The sequence below is a fragment of the Syngnathoides biaculeatus genome, chromosome 6 (assembly GCF_019802595.1).
Source record: "Syngnathoides biaculeatus isolate LvHL_M chromosome 6, ASM1980259v1, whole genome shotgun sequence".
Classification (NCBI taxonomy): Eukaryota; Metazoa; Chordata; class Actinopteri; order Syngnathiformes; family Syngnathidae; genus Syngnathoides; species Syngnathoides biaculeatus.
In genome coordinates this window covers 14,834,661-14,854,413 of record NC_084645.1, presented here as the reverse complement: position 1 = coordinate 14,854,413, position 19,753 = coordinate 14,834,661, and the positions used below count along the sequence as shown (strand labels likewise).

Below are 19,753 nucleotides of genomic sequence, written 5' to 3'. Positions count from 1 at the left end.
GCAACCCTAGTGAGGATAAGCAGCAGGAAATTAATGGATGAATGTGATCAAGGTCACACCAAACGATTGATCAACAGTACTCTGGTATTTCAAAACAACATATTCTCAGAAGGCAGGGGACACGAGAGTGGGGTGTCACATGCAGAGTCTCAGCAGGTTGCAAAAAAGGGATGCAGAGACTGGAAAAGTCACAGAAAGGCATAGATGTAAACATTCTTGGAATTGTAATGTTCATAGATAAAAACACATGGTGTGAATTTGATCATACAGATCCTTAATACTGAACACCAAGTTGTGTAAAAAACTCCTAAAACGTTTACGCGTTTAGCCAAATGTTTAGAGGAGGCAAAAAATAATTTCACCTGTAATTGTTCATCCTGAAAGCTGAGTATTGTACTCGTATTTTTTTATGAGTAAGTGTTACTGCCAGGAAAAATTATACATACATTTCCACGCTGGCTTGACCTGTCCTATACGTTTAAATTTTGGATCTAAAGTTTTCCTGGACAGGTTTACAGGTTCTTACGCGTTTCCGAGCGTTTGGCCAGAAGGAGGCAGCAGTGCGCAGATAAACTGAGCGCGGCCTCTTGAGTGTTGCTACCTACTCACCCCTCACCGACTACTTCCTATGTAATTACCTTTAACGAGCATCTTAATGAGTTGCAAAGTGGAGTAATAATTTTCGCTGCAAATTGAATAACAAAAGCATACACGAAAGGCAACGATTTGTGTTATATATTTAGGTGAAATTAATCTGTGACATAATGTGTAACGTTGTGGTGGTAGATACATGGGATTTTGTATTTCATAAAAGGTTCGCAGGATATCAATTAAAGGCTCCAAATGCATTTCATGGAATTAAAGGTCCATAATCAATTATGTCGAATTGAAATATTCAATAGGCTCGCTTAGCTTTTGTATAAGGAACCACTCGGGTAAAACCAAACAAAACAAATAAACAGAAGGAAAAAAAAACCCACTAACAACAGAAGGAAAACAAAACACTAAGGTCGATCACTGCTTCTGTAGCTCCGCCCTTGATCAATTTCTCCGCGTTTTAATTGGCTGTTGTATGTGTCACTCTTCATCTTCCCAGGGTAGGTTGCTCTGCACCTTTCAGATGCTCAATTGATTGGCGTCCAGAGCTTAAGCGGCAACGTCTACGGCTTTTATTGACACTAAACTCGACCCAGCTACATTTACTTTGTAGATCGCTTGCTGATGTCCCCCTCCACCCTCCCCTTCCACGAATCTCGTCAGATTTTTTTTTTGTTTTTGTTTTTTCGCTCCACGCAGTGACAGGGGGATTTTGTCGACGCTATCCGGTTCATGACATTTTACCATGAAAAGGCGACGTACGTCTTTCAGGAGCTCTTAATCATTATGTGTGCGTTTTTTTTTTTCTTTTAAGACTCCACCGTCAATTGAGTGTGTTTCTTTTATTGTAATCTTAAGGGACAACGTCGGTACCTTGACCGTCTTGGGTAAAACGCACCTGCCGCGGAATATAGGCACTCGTGGAAGCACAATGTAATGGTCACCGTGGATTTGAAGCCGGACAACTCGAAGTGAAATTTACGTCTGAAAGGCGATGGCACGAGCCCAGTTGTTGCGGTGCATGCGTGAAGTGTTAAGCGTGGTGACAGCCGGGTGCCCCTCCTCTCCCGGGACTTGAATAAAAAGACGCTCCCCGTTCCGGTCTCACTTTCACAAGCTTTCACCCCCCCCCCCCCACCTCTCTCGAGATGGAGCTGTGACATGTTGACACATCTCCTCATCTGCTTCCCTTCTCCTTTTACTCCAACGTGGGACATCTGCTCTGCAAGCGTATGGCTTCATCAAACTGTCCTCCGCTCCGTGACATTTCCACACAGATGATCCTGCAATAATCGGCGAAGGCTTGAGCCACCGCGGGGGGATTTGTGTAGATTATCGCCAGACTGCTATTTTATTTCGAGGGTCACACTCCTCTTAACCAGCTGCCTTTTCCCCGCTGGCCCACGCGAGCTCGTGGAGCTTCGCAACATGAGAGCCACAGGCGTGGTTACAGCCCCGCGTGATCCCATGTAGCGCTGTCACCGCGCGGTGGAAGGAGTCAATGAGACCACCACTCCACGCTATTGTTCCCACGATGAAGCCAAGTGCGGCGCGCGGAGTGTAGAGCCACCTTGGAGCTCGTCCACGCTCTCCTCCGGATCCGTTGTGACTCTCTCGGGCCGCCACCCGGAGGATGTTGGAGTCAGGATGCTGCGCTTCCCCGTGAAGAAGATCCGGAAGCAGTTTAAGCTGCTGCTGCTCCTGGTGCTGCTGACCTCGGCCGTGTGGTTCACCTACCTGCACATACACCAGGGCAAGACCATCAAACTCCACTTTAACTACGGAAAAGGTAGGATGCAATCAGGATCACTTCATTGGGCGATCTTATGAGGTTCAGCGCAAATGGGCTTCCCAAAAGATGATGATGCCCCTTTGATTGAAGCGCACACAAAGGCATTCTTTTCACAAAAACAAAACGCAATTTCTGTACGAAATTTAGTGGGAACTTTTAAGAGCTGTCGCTTAACTGAAGAGCCGTGTAATCAATTGTATTGTTGAGATGTAGTACAACGTGACACTTTCCCTTTGAATGTTTACTGTATGTCGGTCAAGAAATGTGAAAGGAAGAGGTAAATGTACAAAATATCTATGCGTATCTATCTATCTGTCTGTCTCTCTGTCTGTGTCTGCGTATGTGTGTGTCTGTCTGTCTGTTAATCTTGGACTGCTTTGAATCTGTGAATAAATCTGGATGGAGGATGTAAATGTGTAAAATATTTCTATATAGACTTTTTTGTGAAAATGTAGGAATTTTATTCTGAAAAGTGTGAGATTTTGGGACTGTGGAAATTATGTCAAAATGGATAACAGTTTTGTTGTCATGCCAAAATGGTGTGATTATCATCTGGTGGCCCACGGCAAACATAGTCAGGGCCTCCCCAAGCCTACTTATGTAACTTACACCACTTTGCCCTTCTTTCAAATCTGTTACAATTGTCTGACAGCTAAAGTTACCCAACTAACATTTACCACCAAAGAGTTAGAATATTAATGTTTATCTTCATAGTCCAAGAGAATTAAAAATGGAAATGCAGTTGGTCCTGATGATATACTGTATCTGTAGAGGTATGGAAGCATTACAGAGAGGTGGCTGTGATGTTTTTGACTTGCTTGTTCAACAGAATTGTAGTGGATGAGATTATGCCTGAGCAATGGTGGAAAAGTGTGCTGTGCCCATTTTTAAGAGCACAGGTGATTTACAGAGCTGTAGGAACTATAAAAGATTAAAGTTGATGAGACACAAAGTGAAGTCAAGAGAACAAGCAGTGAAGGCTAGAGTCAGGACAGATGAATATTTGCGAGCAACAGTATGGCTTTATGCCTAGAAAGAGTATCACAGATGCATTATTTGCCTTAAGGATGCTAGTGCAAAGGTACAGAGAAGGTCTGAAGGAGCGACATTCTGTCTTTGTCTGGAGTGACAGAGAAGTATTTTTGAATAGTACAGGACATATGGGGGCAGAAGAACAGTGGTGAGGTGTGCTGTTAGTGTGACAGAGGTATTTAAGGTGGAGGTGGAGCTGCATTGGAGATCAGCCTCAAGTCCCTTCCTGTTTGCAGTGGTTATGGATAGGCTGACAGTTGAGGTTAGGCTGGAATCCCCTGGGACCATGATGTTCGTAGATGATATTGTGATATGCAGGGAAAGCAGGTAGCATGTGGAAGAACAGCCAGAAAGGTGGAGCCATGTACTGGAAAGGAGAGGAATGAAGATTAGCTAAAGTATCCAGCCATCCATTTTCTGTACCGCTTAATACTCACAAGGGTCCTGAGCATGCTGTCCCATCTCTCTTCAGTTAGCTGAAGTAAAACAGAATATATGCACGAATGAGAGGGATGGAGGGGGACGAGTGAGGCTACAGGGAGAAGAGATAGCAAGTCTAGAGAATGTTAAATACTTGGTCAACAGTCCAGAGCAATGGTGAATGTGGTAAAGAAGTCCAGAAATGTGTTGTAACAGGTCGAGAAGGCTGTCAGGTGTTATTTCACAGGATGGTCCCTGTTAGGATGACAGGCAGGGTTTATAAAATGATGGTGAGGCCAGCCACGATGTATGGATTAGAGATGGTGGCACTGAAGAGACAACAGGAAGCAGAACAGGAGGTGACAGAAATGAAAATATTGAGTTTCTCGCATCCGGCGTAAAAAATTGTGCCAAACATATATGTGCGTTCATCTGAGATGACACGGTGTGGCGACCCCGAAAGGGACAAGCTGAAAGTAACCTCCTCCTCGCTAGGAGTGAGCAGGTTGGATAGGATTAGAAATGAGCTCTTCAGAGGGACAGCCAAGATTAAATATTTTGGAGAAAAAGTCAGAGAGAGTAGACTTCAATGCTTTGGACACATCCAGTGGAGAAACAGTGAGAGAAGAATGGTGAGGATGGAGTATGCCAGGCAAGAGAGTGAGAGGAAGACCAAAGAGAAGCTTGCTGCGACCCCTTATGGGACAAGTCGAAAGAAAAAGAAGTGGAATGTTTATTTTCAACGAATAACTCTGAATTTTAGAAAATTCTGTATAAAGTCCTGAAGATCCTTCTTGAGCATTGAATCAATGCAGCACGTTTACTGTAATTGATAAGAGCATGAATCAAGGTTTAATATAGTTTACCATTTGAATCATTTTTATACTTACATCTTGGTGATGAAAAGGATTCCTCCTGTCAGCAGTTCTGCTGCTACTAGTAAGAGCGTCACTACACAGTATTCCTTTTTTACAAGGAAGCAAGTTAAATCATTGTCAATGTGCTACTGCAATTGAAGTGTTTCCTTTTTACAATTCAATGGTAAAATAAAGATTTGGTCTTTACATTATTTTATCAAAACATTTCGGCTTGGCCAAAAACTTTTTTTTTTGCGTGTGGGCTATATTCAGCGATGTGTAGGTCATACTAGAAAATAATTAATTTTATGTGTTTTGAGAACAATGTTGAAGATAACGAACCTCCTCTCGGAAAATTATGTGCTAGATCGCAATGGCAATATTTGTTTAAAAGAAACAAGCAAACAAACAAAACCTTGCAGATGAGTTCAGCGTTCAGCCCGATTCCTGATTGATGACTTCGATGGTTTGGACATGTCCAGAGGCGAGAGTGAGTATATTGGAAGAAGGGTGCTGAGGATCGAGCTGCCAGGCAAAAGAGCGAGAGGAAGACCAAAGAGAAGGTTTATGGATGTGGTGAGGGAAGACATGAGGGCAGTTGGGGTTAGAGAGGAAGATGCAGGAGATTGGCTAAAATGGAAAAAGATGACACGCTGTGGCGACCCCTAACGGGACAGGCTGAAAGAAAAAGAAGTCGGTTCTGCCCTGGTACGACAATCAAAACAAAAAACAAGGAATGACATAGCAAAAAGAACAAGAGACGTTTCTTTTTATAGGAACTATTCCTTATGAGACGTGTAAGATGTAAAATCTATGTGGATAGTGTGTTAACAATGTCAATGTCCAAAATATAAAAGTAAATAAATAAATAATAATACTAGAATAATAATATAATGGTAATATTTTGCAGATACAACTCAAGTAACTTTCAATTTATTTTCTACACAGCTATAATATGGCATTTAAGTTAAACTATACATCCAGTCCTATCAATCAATGTCAAGAGTTAGTGGAGAGCCCTATAAGTGTTTAATGTTCAATTTATTTAGTTATTCAGTGATTGAATATTTGTATTGAAATATTTAATTTATGATAAAATATTTGGCAAGTTTTCTTTTAATTTGAAACCATCCCACTCAAGCGGGAAGCACTGCATTTTATAAAAAAGAGCATAAAAAAAGCCTTTATTGTCATTTTATGGGTGGATACAATAAGGTCCAGGTACAATTCTAGATTTGTATGTCAAGACTCCAAAACCACCAAAATAAATGAAAAATTTGAATTAAAAATATTAAAAACTACTGAGGTACACATACTACAACAAAGATAAATGAATAAAGTAGATGTTACAAAATTTGTAGTAGGATACACTTTATGTGTGCAGAAGCTGCAGCGTTGAGAATGTTGAATATGCAAAGTCGATAATACCAAATTCTGCTGTCAAGATTGCAGTATAAGGTGCATGTTACATCTACAGTAGCAACAGAGTCAACGGTGTTGAATATACAAAGTAAACAGTACTACATGTGCAGTGCAAATGGCAGTAAGGAACACGTGTTCTTTGTGCAGTGCAGCAAAGTTTGGGATGTTGAATTTAAAAGTAGGAGCCATATTGGCTGAGTGCTGATGTTGTTGTAAATACATTGGAGTGATGCTTTGTGGGAAGAAACTGTCTCTCAGTGTCTGAGCTCTTTCTGTGTTCTGGATGGATTGAAAGCCCTTGCCACAGGGCAGCAGGTCAAAGAGATAGAGTGCCGGATGGGTATTGTCACCTGTGATTCCCTCAGCTCTTTTGAGGTGACCAGATCCATTGATGTTCTTCAGGGTTGGGAGGGAGCAACTAATGACTCTTTCTTTCCCTGTGCCGTGGGAGAACCACACTGTGATGCAGTTTGTCTGAATGTTCTTGATGGTCAAAGGGCTGCTATGGTCATCAGATATCATGGTGCACAGGACGGTGAAGTGTGGAACATCTCGACGCGGTTGACATTGATTCGAGTCGTATATGTCCTGTGCCTCCTGATGTCTAGGATGAATTTTTTTTTCTTTTTGGTGTTCAGAGAGTTAGCAGATCACCTATCAGACTGCAGGTCCTTACTCCTGCGGTCAGTCTCGTCTCCCCCTGTTATCAACCCCACCAATGTTATTTTGTCTGTAAACTTAACAATACTTTTACTTGAGTGGGCGGATTGGCAGATGGTGGTGGGTACAGCCTTTCTTGTTGGACCTCATTAGATTGCTGTGGATGTGCTCATATTGATGTGGCTGCTCCATGTACAGTATACAAGTATAGTGTACAAGGTAAATGGAAATTCACTGTATGAGATGGGAATATAGAAGAGAATTTGTTGGAGGTGTTGCATAAATTCACCATGGTTATTCAATCAATACATACATTTTTAACACAAATAATCACAACCACACATAGAAGGCTTGTCTCATCTATGAACACTTTTTTTTTTTTTTTACTGTAAACTCAAACAGCAACTACAAACCATTGCCTTTTGAAATAAAATCAGCAGAGCTTTAACGATGTGGTCACTTTGCAGCAAGCATGTCATTCGCACGTGGGAGACGGTTCCATCTCTAACCTGCTGGTTCTTTTGACTGATGGATTCCAATATAAGCTGCTGCTCCCAGTAGTTAATGATCAATATGTAATGTATTCAATGCTATTACACATTTTACATGGACGCATGTCTGGTGGAGCTGTTGCTGTAAATTGATACACAATGATGACGATGTCCCTCTGTATATATCGGAGTCCAAGCACATGCACACATGATCGTTTCCCTTTGTCACTCATGATGTTGGCTGCAAATTTCCATCAATGACTTTTTTTTTTTTTTCTTTTTGCTTGAACCATTGTAGGATTTAAAAATGTAAGACATTTTCCTTCAAACTCTAAGAGAAAAAATGAAAAAAACAGTTGGTTAAGAAAGGAGGTGTGTCATTGTGTATCCTGTGGTTTTGACATTGGCTACTGATTTAGAATGTTGTCAGTGTGTAACGTGAACCTTAACAGTATCAATGGGAAGGAAAGTTCTTTCTTTATTTCCGTCTTGTAAAACAAAAAAACAAAAACTGAAAATGTCTTTTTGATGCCCTTGCTGCAATCGTCCTTTATTGGAGGGAGCTTTCCTTGCTCTGCAGGTCTGTGTGTGTCTAATTGACCGTCTTCCATTAAGCAGGCATGTGAGCAGGTCAACTCACTTAACCTCTTACGAATAACATGTCCCCTCTTGCACCAAGGGGTTTCTAAATGAGATGTAGCCATTACGGAAAATGGGCCTATAAGAGGCGCGTAAATATTCATATCAGTCTGTTTTGCAGTCCCTCCACATGAGTATTCATTGGTACCTGTCTTGGTTATGTGAAATGATGAACTTACTTCCGCTTATTTAACTGTAGATGTGACAGTTCTACAGATGTTAGTCACGATTTCACTGCTCCCACCCCTGCCCACATCTGCCTTTCAATGGTTTGGTCCCCTATTTCTGCCGAAATAAAGATGGTTGATTTTGTCTCGCTTTCACGCGGTGTGAAATCTTGGCCTGTTAAATTTAACACAGAGCTGATATACTCAAATGAAGTCATTAATCCGTTTCATGAATGGCAACAGGTGGATACAAAAGTAGAAGAACGAACACATTTGTAACTAATAAATGATCATTTTCTGACAAATTAAGTGACATTGGATAATTTCCCTCAGCACCCTGGCGTAAGAGTCACTGGTCTAGCTGTTAATGCCCCAACCTTGACTTACTGGAGGAACATTTGTCAAAGTCTCTTAGTGATCATTATCTTGCATTTTAAATTTAGCTTAATTACATCCTTCTGTACTATTGTTGGGCAGTTGCACTGCATAATTGATGAGAGTCGAGGCAAACTCAAATAGCATTGTTCTGAAAGAGCATCTTTCCATATTACAGTAAATCATTTATGCCTATGAACATGTCTCTAGTTACTTTTCAGAACATTCAATCAAACGCAGGAATATAGCAGTATGACCTTTTCTGTTCTCTATGTGAGTGTGTAATCCTTATGTGTTTAATTTTGATTGACTGTGACTTCTTTGGAGGGAAAAACATGTTTGAGGAAGTTGTTTTCGTCCACAGTCTGTGAAGTTCTTCACAGTTCACCTCAGTGTGCAGGTGTGTGCACGGGTAAGCTTGGTCAACATGCCGCAAAGGGGGCAAACTTCAAGAGGGGGCTTTCATACTCTGCCACTTAAGTTCTCACGGCAAACCTTTTCATTCCAAAACAAACTGCGTGAGTGTGTTTATCCCTTTAAATTAACACACAGAAAACAGGAACACATTTTTTATCCTCATGATTTTTAAAAATAAGTGTTCTGTTTTTTTTCAAGAGTTTTCAATATGGAATGAAGTCTAACAGTCTTTTAATTTGGATTCAATCAGAATGTTGCCTTTACAAATAAAATGCTAAGTTGTTGTAATGCTGTGGTGTACAAACCTAGCACTATTAAATAATAATAACAAAGCTTCACTAAACTGCACTATTCTATGCCCATTTTGTGGCATTTCTTTCCGCTACCCCCCATCACACACCAAACTCATCATTTTTTTCTTAACTGCATGCTGCATCCAGCAGCTTGCACGTTGTCCACTTCATGACATTTTACCATCAAAAGGCACTACAGTATCAATCCACTTTTTTACTCTCTACTGCTGATGTGGTTCCTTTATTGTTATCTTGAGGGACTATGTAGGAAAAAAAAAATTCTGCTCTTTTCTTTATGCAAGTTTTTTGGAATACACTTTTTTGCTGTATTTTTTTTTCTTTCTTTCAGTTGTATCCAACATTACGGCATGGTGTGATAATGGTTAGTATGCCTGCTTCTCGGCTGAGATGTCCTAGATTTGAATCTCAGCTCAGGCTCTGCTGTGTGTAACGGGCATGTCCTCAGTGAGCTTGTGTAGGCTTTAGGCATCTTCCTTTATCCCAAAGGTTTGGTTAAGGTTAGGTTAGGTGAAAAAATGGTCTGTGTAAATGTTGTCTATTTTATGTCACCTGTTGTGATTGTCTAACGATACATACATACATAAACATTTCTTTTTGCTGAATTATTGTGATGGAAATTCAGAAGTCAGTTTCAGCACAACTTAGCTTTATGCCATCAGAGCCGAGGCCTTATAAATTGTAAGATCCAAGTTTACCATAGTTTCTGTGCATCATTCACACTGTTTAACATGTGACTCTAGTCATGACCAGAAGAATTTACAGGTGAGAGAGGACTTATGAGGTGACTTTGAGTTAAATATGTTGTATACGTTGGGCAACCGCGAACACCGCTGCAAAATAGAATAGTCTGTTGTCTGACAGCATCATGCTTCGTCACTCATTTTTTTCTGTGATTGATCGATAGATAAAACACCTTAATCCTGGACTGCTGATGGGGCATATTGAGAATTCAGAATGTTGTTTCAATACCAAATTCTATGGAAGTTTTTGTCAAAGGTCTTTCACACGTCACATTTATGTTAAAGATAATGACTTTGCGAGTCAATTACACAGCCTACCTGGTTCTCCTGAAGGAATCATAGCTTTTAAAAAAAGCACTGAGCAATTTCTTGTGCATATTTTGGTCTATTTTCATTAAAAAAAAAAAAAAAAACACTTGAATCTTTGGATTAGAGAAGCAGAAGACCTTTAAGTATATCAACATACTTTTCTCAATGTGTGGTAGCTCCACTGTCCTTTTATTTAATCAGAATTTAAATGAGCAATGTGTTGGCAGGCAGCACAGTAGTCCATATTAGATGAGTGGCACATTTATGCGGCCACCCAACTGCACAACAGCCCCCCTGTCTCCGAGCATCAACAGGTCCTCTGAGGAGGTGGAGGCGAAGGAGGAGGAGGGGTGCTGTGAATGCTGCATACAGGCTTCCATTGATTAACTATCACATGTCCACTGTCAGTGCACAGACACGAACACAAAACTGCTTGTCTATATTGTACAATATTATATGCACTGTAGTAAAATTTGACTCCTTTGAGAAATGAAGTCGGGGTGGCTGCTTGGTTGTGCAGAGAGATATGCGACATATGGGTGGATTATTTCTTTTAGCACAGCTGAAGCAGTTACAGGTTTTATAGAACATCATGAACAGCCCAATAAAATACAACTCTATGTGTCATATTGTTATAAAACTGATTTACCAACATTTCATTCACACGACAGCACACCCACCGCTCAACAATTAATATTGTTGCAGTTGAATTTGAACTTGGCCTGTTGTTGCATCGCAACAGCAATACCCGCCGGCTGCCTTGCTGTCATGGTAACCGTGCCCTCTGATGTCACCTTCCCTAATTTTAGCTCATGTGGTACTCACGGTTGGTCAGCTTTATCTCAACCAGAAGAATTGTGTTTGTCAAATGCTAAATGAAGTCTTTAATACATTCACAGCATTTTGTCCTTCATTCATGTTGACTACCCTTTCCCATGTTCCATGAAACTTTGGCATCTGTAAAGCCTACTTTTAAGATTAAGATGATGATGTTTTTTTTTCTTTCAAAACATTTCTGCCTGTTCCTGTAAAATTTGAATATACATTCCACACCTATTGCAGTCACTACAGCTGCAATAACACCAGTGGCGAGCAGAACAAATCTTAAGTCTTGAGCCACAAGCATATATTTGATATCAGGGTTTGTAAATATTAGGCTTTACATAAGGATTTTTGTGACCCATCAACGAGTTAAAAACAAAACAAAACGATAAGACACAAGAAAGAGCAATGAGTCTACTTGAATGACCTGTTCATTTACTGTATATACTTGTGTACTTAATTGTTAAAACATATATATTAACAATAAATAATGAGTCTTTATTCACCTATTTATGCCATTGAGGCATAGTGACAGACTATTAGATGACAGTAAGTACATAGAGCAATTAATCTATCTACTTTTTGTGACGTTTTTTTTTGGTGGTGGTGTGCTGTAATATTTTTCAATTGTAAAGCATACGCCTTGGCTCTAAAAAGGTTGGAATTTGCTGCCCTGGTCATGTCACGTGTTCAACAGCACAGCGGGATGTTTAGACACATCCATGAGCGGTAGGTCTAGCTTGCTAGGCTACGTAATATTTTGTTGATGGCTTGCGAGCTGTAACGTATTAAAGTACATGAACATACCTCAACCAAGCCTTACATGAAACTTCTTCCCTGTCCTTAGCACCAGTGACCACCAGCACATGTTTTTTTTTCCCCAGTTGCATCTTATAATACAGTCAGCGCGATACACTCGTGTTGTCATCCCCAGAGTAATAAATGGATCTGGTCGCGTTTGAGTTAAATGGGTAAAGCCCCATGATCATTAAAAATGGGATGTGGTGGTATCGTAATACAAGATTTTATTGCAGTAGTCTGACAAAGTGCAATCGCGAAAGAGCAAATTTGTCTTGTAATCTGATCCGCGCATTACGTATCATGTTTCACAGCCATCTTCTCCTTCCCATGCCGCCGGCATTTTTTTAAAAATCATCTTTATTGATCGTCAGATATTTACAATAATGTGTCAAAAGACATGTAAAAACGATATATGTACTACTCCATAAAAACAAACAAGCTTTTGGATTCAGATATATTATGCACAACAGCAATGCAGAGTAAATGTCTTTCTTGTAGCCGATCACTGAAGTCATTGATTGGAACGGCGAATTCTTCTTCTTCTTTTCCTTTCGGCTTGTCCCATGAGGGGTCATCACAGTGTGTCATTATCCATCTATGCCAATCTCGTGGATCTTCCTCTCTAACACCCACTGTCCTCATGTCTTCCTTCACGACATCCATCATTATGACAAAAAAACTGATTGGCTGACCAGCAAAAAATGCCAATTATTGGCCGATCTCATCAGGCACTTCAAATCTGTGTAAATTCTAGTAAATATCTCACATGCACAGTGATAGTAATTATTCATCCCCTTTTATTTTGATCTTACACTTTAACTTATTTAGTGGCTATTTTATGACTCAGTATTAACTGTTAGATGCACAATTTACCTCAACAATGTACTGTAACGGATTTCCAAGACTGACTTACATGAGAGTGGTTATTGTCATTAACAAAAACAATTGGTTTTCTTTAGAAGAGTTTAGGTTGGTTGCACGTTATAGTGGTAGATACGAGTACAGATGTTTAAAACTTATATTGTTCAAATGGAATCTCCAATATCATAGTCGAGGCAGTTATTAGTCATAGTCAGGACTTTTATTAGGAGGGGGCCAGTTGTTGTAGAGTTCGGCCTTCGCCTTGCGTAATGTTAACCTGGGACATGTTCGTCATTAGGAAAGAGAGAATTTGGTCAAAGAAAAAGCTGCTTAGATGGAAGAGTTGTCTGGTAGTATTAAGAACCAGTGGAAATCCTGTATAGGTCCAGGAAAGTGACTCTCTCAAATGAGAGGGGAAACTTGTTTCCATGTGATGAAAATGAACAGCAGTAAAATGGAGAGAGGATAATGGAACAAAGCAACCGAAGTGTTCAGGAAGAAGCAATTTCCGGGAAAGTCACGTTTTATATTTTAGGTGGGCTACTGATAGGCTTGAGATTCGTAGGCTACACGGTTCAAGTGATAAAATTGGAATGTTTTTTTTTTTTTTTCCCTCCCTTGTGGCCCAGTTAAACATGACGTTGTATCAGAATGGGAAGAAACAAAGCTCTTGGTCATGCTTTAACACCACTTGGAGTATTTTTGATCAATGTAAAAAATCCACTGATCAATTAGTAAACTTCCCACTTGCATCATATAGAATGATGACAGATGGAGACCAGAGAACCTCCCCAAATCCAGATTGTGGGGAATACACTAATGTGACTTAATCATTGAAAATGCCTTATATGTGAAACAGACATTTAATCAGAAGCATCTAGAATCTTGGTCTCATTTGGAAAAAGGTCAGTGCCATAAGAGTCACCATGAGGGCGCCAATCTAATGTTTGATTGGATTGAAGTGCAATAGTAGCAGTGGTGGAAGATGTGAGCTCTGTCATTGACTCAACAATAAATCTACACCATGGCTTATCTGAACCACACAGTAAATCTCTCTGAGTCATTCCAATGTGAGGATGAAGGGAACTCATTTACCAACTAGCGCTGCAACTTTACTGCACGTAGATGGCTGAGCCGCCTGGCCCAAATGGAGACAATCCAGGGTATTGTGGATATAAATAATGACATGATATGGACATAAGTCATGAAACACTTTTTAATCAATTCATGCTTTTGACCCCTTAGTTTTCTTTTAATCTAAATGTCAGTATACGTTGACAATTCCTATGCTTCCAACACTGTGGACAAAGATTCGACAACAACATCTTGGAAATGTCCTTATCAAAAGAATGGAAGATTAGAGGACCAAATCTTCAAATTTCCTGAACTTTTTTAGATCGTGAAGAATTACGAACCAGGTGTCCCATTGAATTGTTGTTTTTGGTGATTTTGATACAGAGTTTATCATCACACTGCTATTCACAAATATATAAATCATGCCAATATTAGGATGGGAGTGTAAGCGAAAGATGAATGAACCAACAAAATACATTTTAAAATGTGTGTTAATGAATTTTAGGCTACCGACAAGATAACAGCTCTCTACCTTAATTGGACTGAATTTTCAAAACATTTGTGTGCTACTCTGCCCTTCTCTTCGTGTCCTTCTGCGCTTTGGCCTCAGCGTTTTGGCGAGCAGCAGAGGAAGTAGCTGAATGCCGGCACTGTGCGCCTGCTGGCGTGCTCTCTGCACCCGGGGAGTAGAACAGCACTGAAGATTGGATGCCCGTCTCGCACTGAGCATAATGCGTCAGGAAAGGATACATCTGTGGCTTGTAATCAACTCTTGTCCTACGCAGTCAAGGGCGACATGCACATGCACAGGCATATTCTGATCGTGATCTGATATCAGCAATACCTTCAAAAAGTCAATCTCAACTGCAGTTTTGTTCGTTGTTAGTCTGTTCTGTTTGTTCATCTACTGCTACGTAATAATTTTGTACTAGCAAATGTAGTCACTTGTGTCATGATCCTGCCGCTCCAGCACGAGCTGTGCGGGTGTCCGCGCAGGTGCGCTGATTGGAAGGTGCACACCTGCGCCTCATGCAGCCTGATTATGCTGTGGATTTATATGACCGAGATGACAACTGGCCGCCGCCAGTTCGTCTGATCTTCATGTCCCGTTCGTGTGCTCCGGTATCCCTGATTGAACCTGTGTGTACCGACCTTCGTCTGTTCTCCGACCAACCTTGTAAGCCTGACTCCTTCGTTACTTCTGCCTGCTTTGATTGTTCTCCTGTGTACCGACTCCTGCCTGTCCGCTCACCTGCTCTCTTCGCCCGACGTCCCAACTACCGCTGCTGCACCGGACTGCCTGCTCGATCCCCTAGCTCTGCATATAATAAACGTGTCTCTTCTTGAACTACCTCGCGTCTTCCGAGTTCCTGCATTTGGGTCCTACTCTCGCTTCGATGGGACGTGACAACTTGCTGATGGCTGGATCATTATGCAGTTTAGATGCAGTGAATTTTGGTGAAGCAGCAAAAGGAAACAACAAAGACAAGAACAGAAAAATAGTTAACAAAGGAATAATTTCCACATTTTTGATGATGATTACTGTAGTCTTGTAAATTATTTAGTGTTACTCTCAACAGACATGGAGCTTGCTAAAAAAAGGCTTCGTGTACTGGTCCCAAAACAAGGCAAGGCCGTTTTAGTACACGTGCATAAATGGAACAATGACAGCAAAATAAAAAGATAAAAAAATTGACAATTTCCCACAATCCTTCTTTCTCACAACAAATATCAATAAGCATGATCCACTTCATGATTCTGTGCATGTATTGCTAGTTATTCAAAAGAAACACCAGGTTTAAAAACAAGAGTAAACAATTTTCAAACTGCCAGCAAGATTTTAATGTAGCCTCCTTTCACCCCACCCCCCCACCCCAAAGAAGAAAAACCCTAGCTCACTAAACTTTGTCAAAAAAAAAAGATCCAGCAAGGGATCAGTGTACTGGCCTGCGTCAGGGTGCACCTTGGTCACCCGCAGTTGCAGCATTTATAGTGTGACTGATTCAAGATGGAGTCTTGCCAAACATTAAATGTACCGGTTTGATGTAGTAGTTATTGGAATGTATAATCAATTCAAAATATGAGAGCTGAGCAACTTATGTGATGACTCCATGAGAACAGTCATGTGACAAACATGGGGCTTTTCCAAGCCCAGCCATATACACCCGTCAGAGACACCACTGTTATACAGTATATATTTACTTTACATTTGTCTCAAGACCGGACAAAGACTTGTAACTTTTATTGCTAATTGGAGTTAAGTACTGTATTTCTAACCAAGAAACTGTACTAACGTTCTTTGTGAGAGGCTGTGGTATGTCCCCGCAAGGCTCTTTTGGTACGGTGGTTTGTGCAATTGACACACTAATTGGTTATGTTTCCTGTCTTTAGTCTCCGATTGACTATCATTTTCACAACGTGATCAGTTGTAAAATCCATTCATCCATCCATTTTCTGAACCATGTATCCTCACAGGGGTCACAGGAGCGCTGGAGCCTATCCCAGCTCTCATCGGGCAAGAGGCAGGGAACACCCTGAACCAGTTGGCAGCCAGTCTCAGGGCACCTAGAGACAAACAACAGTCGGATGTACAATCACACCAATTGACAATTTAGAGTCTCCAATTAATGCTTGTTTTTGCAATGTGGGAGGAAACCGTAGTGCCCAGAGAAAACCCACACAGGTACGGGAAGAACATGCAAATTCCACAGAGGCGGGACCGGCACTTGAACCCCGGTCTTCAGAACTATGAGGCCAATGATCTAACCAGTGCCTCCACCATGTTGCCCCATGTGTAAAATAATAATTGAAATTAGAAACATAAAATTAGACAAGAGATGAACGATGTTTGAAAAATATTATTTAAATATTTTATATTCTACCTTCAGGTTAGAGAGACAGTTTCAACAAAAGGCAAAAAGTGTTTTCTTTTTAAACCGCATACTGTACCTTATAACTTCCTCAGAATCGTACAAAGAGAATGCCTTTTTGATCCATGTCCAGAGCTCATGTACTAGTAGAACACACATTGTGACAGAGATAAATAAAACCTGAACCTGTGTTTTGGTCACAAATAAAATCAATGAACCCAACTCTATACCATGGGTTATCTGAGTGGCATACAATAAAATGGTTCTCTAAAATGTCAGTTGTGCTGTAGTCCTGACCAGACAGTTTTTTAAAAATGTTTTACATAATTAATATTGATAACTGCTCACAATTATATATTTACCAAGAAAAAAACTACTGTAAAACCAATAAGAAGATACTCAGAAAAGTTGTACAATTCAAACTGACCCTGCTGAGGGATCCTGAGGCGTAGGGCGTTAATTACTAAGCGGAAAGTGTAGTTGCTGACAAATAATGTCAGAGTGAAGGAGGATGAAAGAAGTGTCAGAGAGGCAGGATTGCAGTAAGAGTATTGACTGTGGACGGGCATGATCCTGGTCGTGATGGGATTTGTCAGCTTCCCTGTGCTTTAGCTGGCTCCTGGTCTTTACAGCTCACCTCTACAGAGGGATTTTCTTTCATGGGGTCTGTGTGCAACGCCGGGCGGTATCAGCTCCGGTGTTGCGTTTCTCTAAGCGATTTGGAGCTTGGCGGATTCCAATCAATCACCAAATAGTGTAAGTCCAGGTGCTTCCTGTTGCCCTGAATGAGCTTTCCCTGCTCGTGGTTAATGGAAGAGGTCATGTCTGTCTGTGTGGGGCAATGATTTATGATGAAGAATTAGATAAGGTAGGTTAGTCGAGTTGGGATCAGCGTTGCGGAGTTTTCTATTACCAATTCTCATGAATAAAGTAGTAGCACTGGTGTAGTGCGATAGTGCATATAAGTAAATACAAGGCCATTATTGCTGATATCGATTCTTTTCAAGGCTTTTAAGATATATGCATCATTGAATTGGTGAATCCCAATTAATTTGAATGACTTTTATTTTTAAATAGGTAAACCCCAGGACAGAATAAGAACAAATTATTGTAAGATAGTGTATTTTAAAATAAAGTTTTCACACTTTTAAATCATCAAGTCATTTCAAATCTATTTTCCAACTTTTTCTGCTTGTTTGCCAAAGTGAAACCCTGCTGGATTAGATTTTCTGATCAAAGATGTTTGAAGTTGCTCTGCCATCTGCATCGTTTTATGACTACAATATTTATTTGTGGACCAGATCTGGGTGGGGGGTTGCCAGTCCTCACACGACTCTCTTTTGGAAAAAAATAAATATGAATCGTGCTTGTTCCTTTGTTGAATTTTCTCTGTTAAACTGCTGTATTATATCATTTCCCTATCCACTGCATCAAAGTAGTTTCTCAAGAAGAAGATTTGAATGTACCTTGCATGTCTGTGTGGGTGGTTGTACAACGGTGAATATCAGTTTCCAAAGTACACATTGAACATCACGATCAGATTCAATTATGCAGATTAATAGTGGAAAATCTGCAGTATAAAGGCTCTCTTTCCTATGACTCAGTCACATTGTTTTGCACTTACCCAAGAAAGTCCCATTTTGTCTTTTTGTAGTTGTTTGTCCCAAAAAAAAAACAAAACAAGCATACCCTGGGCATTTAACAGAAACAGGAGGGTCGTAACAAAGCAGGTACAGTATATAGAAAGTTCCATCCATTTTCTTTGCCGCTTATCTTCATGAGGGTCGCGGGGAGTGCCGACCCGACCAGCTGTCAACGGGCAGGAGGCGGGGTACACCCTGAACTGGTCGCCAGCCAATCGCAGTGCACAGCGAGACAAGCAGCCGCATTCACAATCACACCTAGGGCCAATAATGTTGCATGTTTTTGGGATGAGGGAGGAAACCGGAGTGCAGATAGAAAACCCACACAGGGACGGGGATAACATACAAACAACACACAGGCTCACTCAGAATTGTGAGAACAACACTCTACAGCTGTGCCACCGTGCCGCCTAAATAAAACCACTATATAAAAAAAAAACAGCAAGTGTAATTCCTGAACAATCTGACCTCTTGGGCCTGTTTTGACAACCACTAGTGAGAATTCAAAGACACGAGTAAAACATCCAAATTTTGAAGTCGGGTTGCTTCATGAACAACCCAAGCAGCATGGTTTTATGCAAACAGTAATTATTTTCGTCATTAATGTTAATGCATTTCTGTGTTTCTTCTTCAACAACATAATGTGCACAACCCGCTGCCACAGAGTCGTTTCCTCTCATGTGAGCATACTGGACATGGGAGTCAACCATCTGCTGTGATGAGTTTAAGTGCAACTTTTTGGCTCAGACGTAGGAGACATGAGGTCACACCACAGTTGGCCTTGGTTGCTGTTAGTTCTTTGACATCATTTAGTGTGTTCTTGCTCTGAGACAAACCCGTGAACAGTCCATTGCAAAAAATCTGAGCATTTTATATCAGGAGTTGTATACTAGGGGAAAGTACAGTACTGTAGGCCTACAAAGTATACGCTATGCCGGTGAGCCAGTAATTGTAGGCAGTCTGTATGTAAATGTACATTGTCATCTCGCCGTTATCCATAGTTTACAATTGTTTTACTAAACAATTGTAGAATATAGTATTTCAAAATGCTCAACTGTCACCAATAGTCAAAACATTCTACTTGTATATATCACTTGATGTGGATCCATAGAAATGACACCAACACTATCTCCATTTTATCTCAATTTTCTACACAGTATTATCCAATTCATTTCATATGAAAGAGTATCACATACAGTAGTTTTGCTAAAAGATTTTGTTGGCCTCTCGTTATCTACTTTCTTTATTTTTTTTTTCAGATTTTAAACGAATCCATTTAATAACATGGATGTTACCGTTAATTGATGATGATATATTGATCATAAATCTAGGAATGGATTGATAGCTCAACTGATAATCAAGCTGGGAGTTACTGTGGAGCCTGTGCTGGAATATTATGGTTAAGTCTTTACAGGACAGGATCTTTGCTGGCTGTATACAGAAACTAAAC

General features: G+C 40.5%; 1 protein-coding gene across 1 annotated transcript in view; it reads left to right on the top strand.

The window, feature by feature from the left end:
• Positions 1-1,103: 1,103 nt before the first annotated feature.
• b4galnt4a (beta-1,4-N-acetyl-galactosaminyl transferase 4a) overlaps positions 1,104-19,753 on the top strand; it is a 192,261-nt gene continuing 173,611 nt past the window's right edge. Inside the window, exon 1 of the mRNA XM_061822634.1 lies at positions 1,104-2,386. Coding sequence (XP_061678618.1) covers positions 2,245-2,386 — 142 coding nt within the window. The 5' untranslated portion in view covers positions 1,104-2,244. The remainder of the gene's footprint in view (positions 2,387-19,753) is intronic.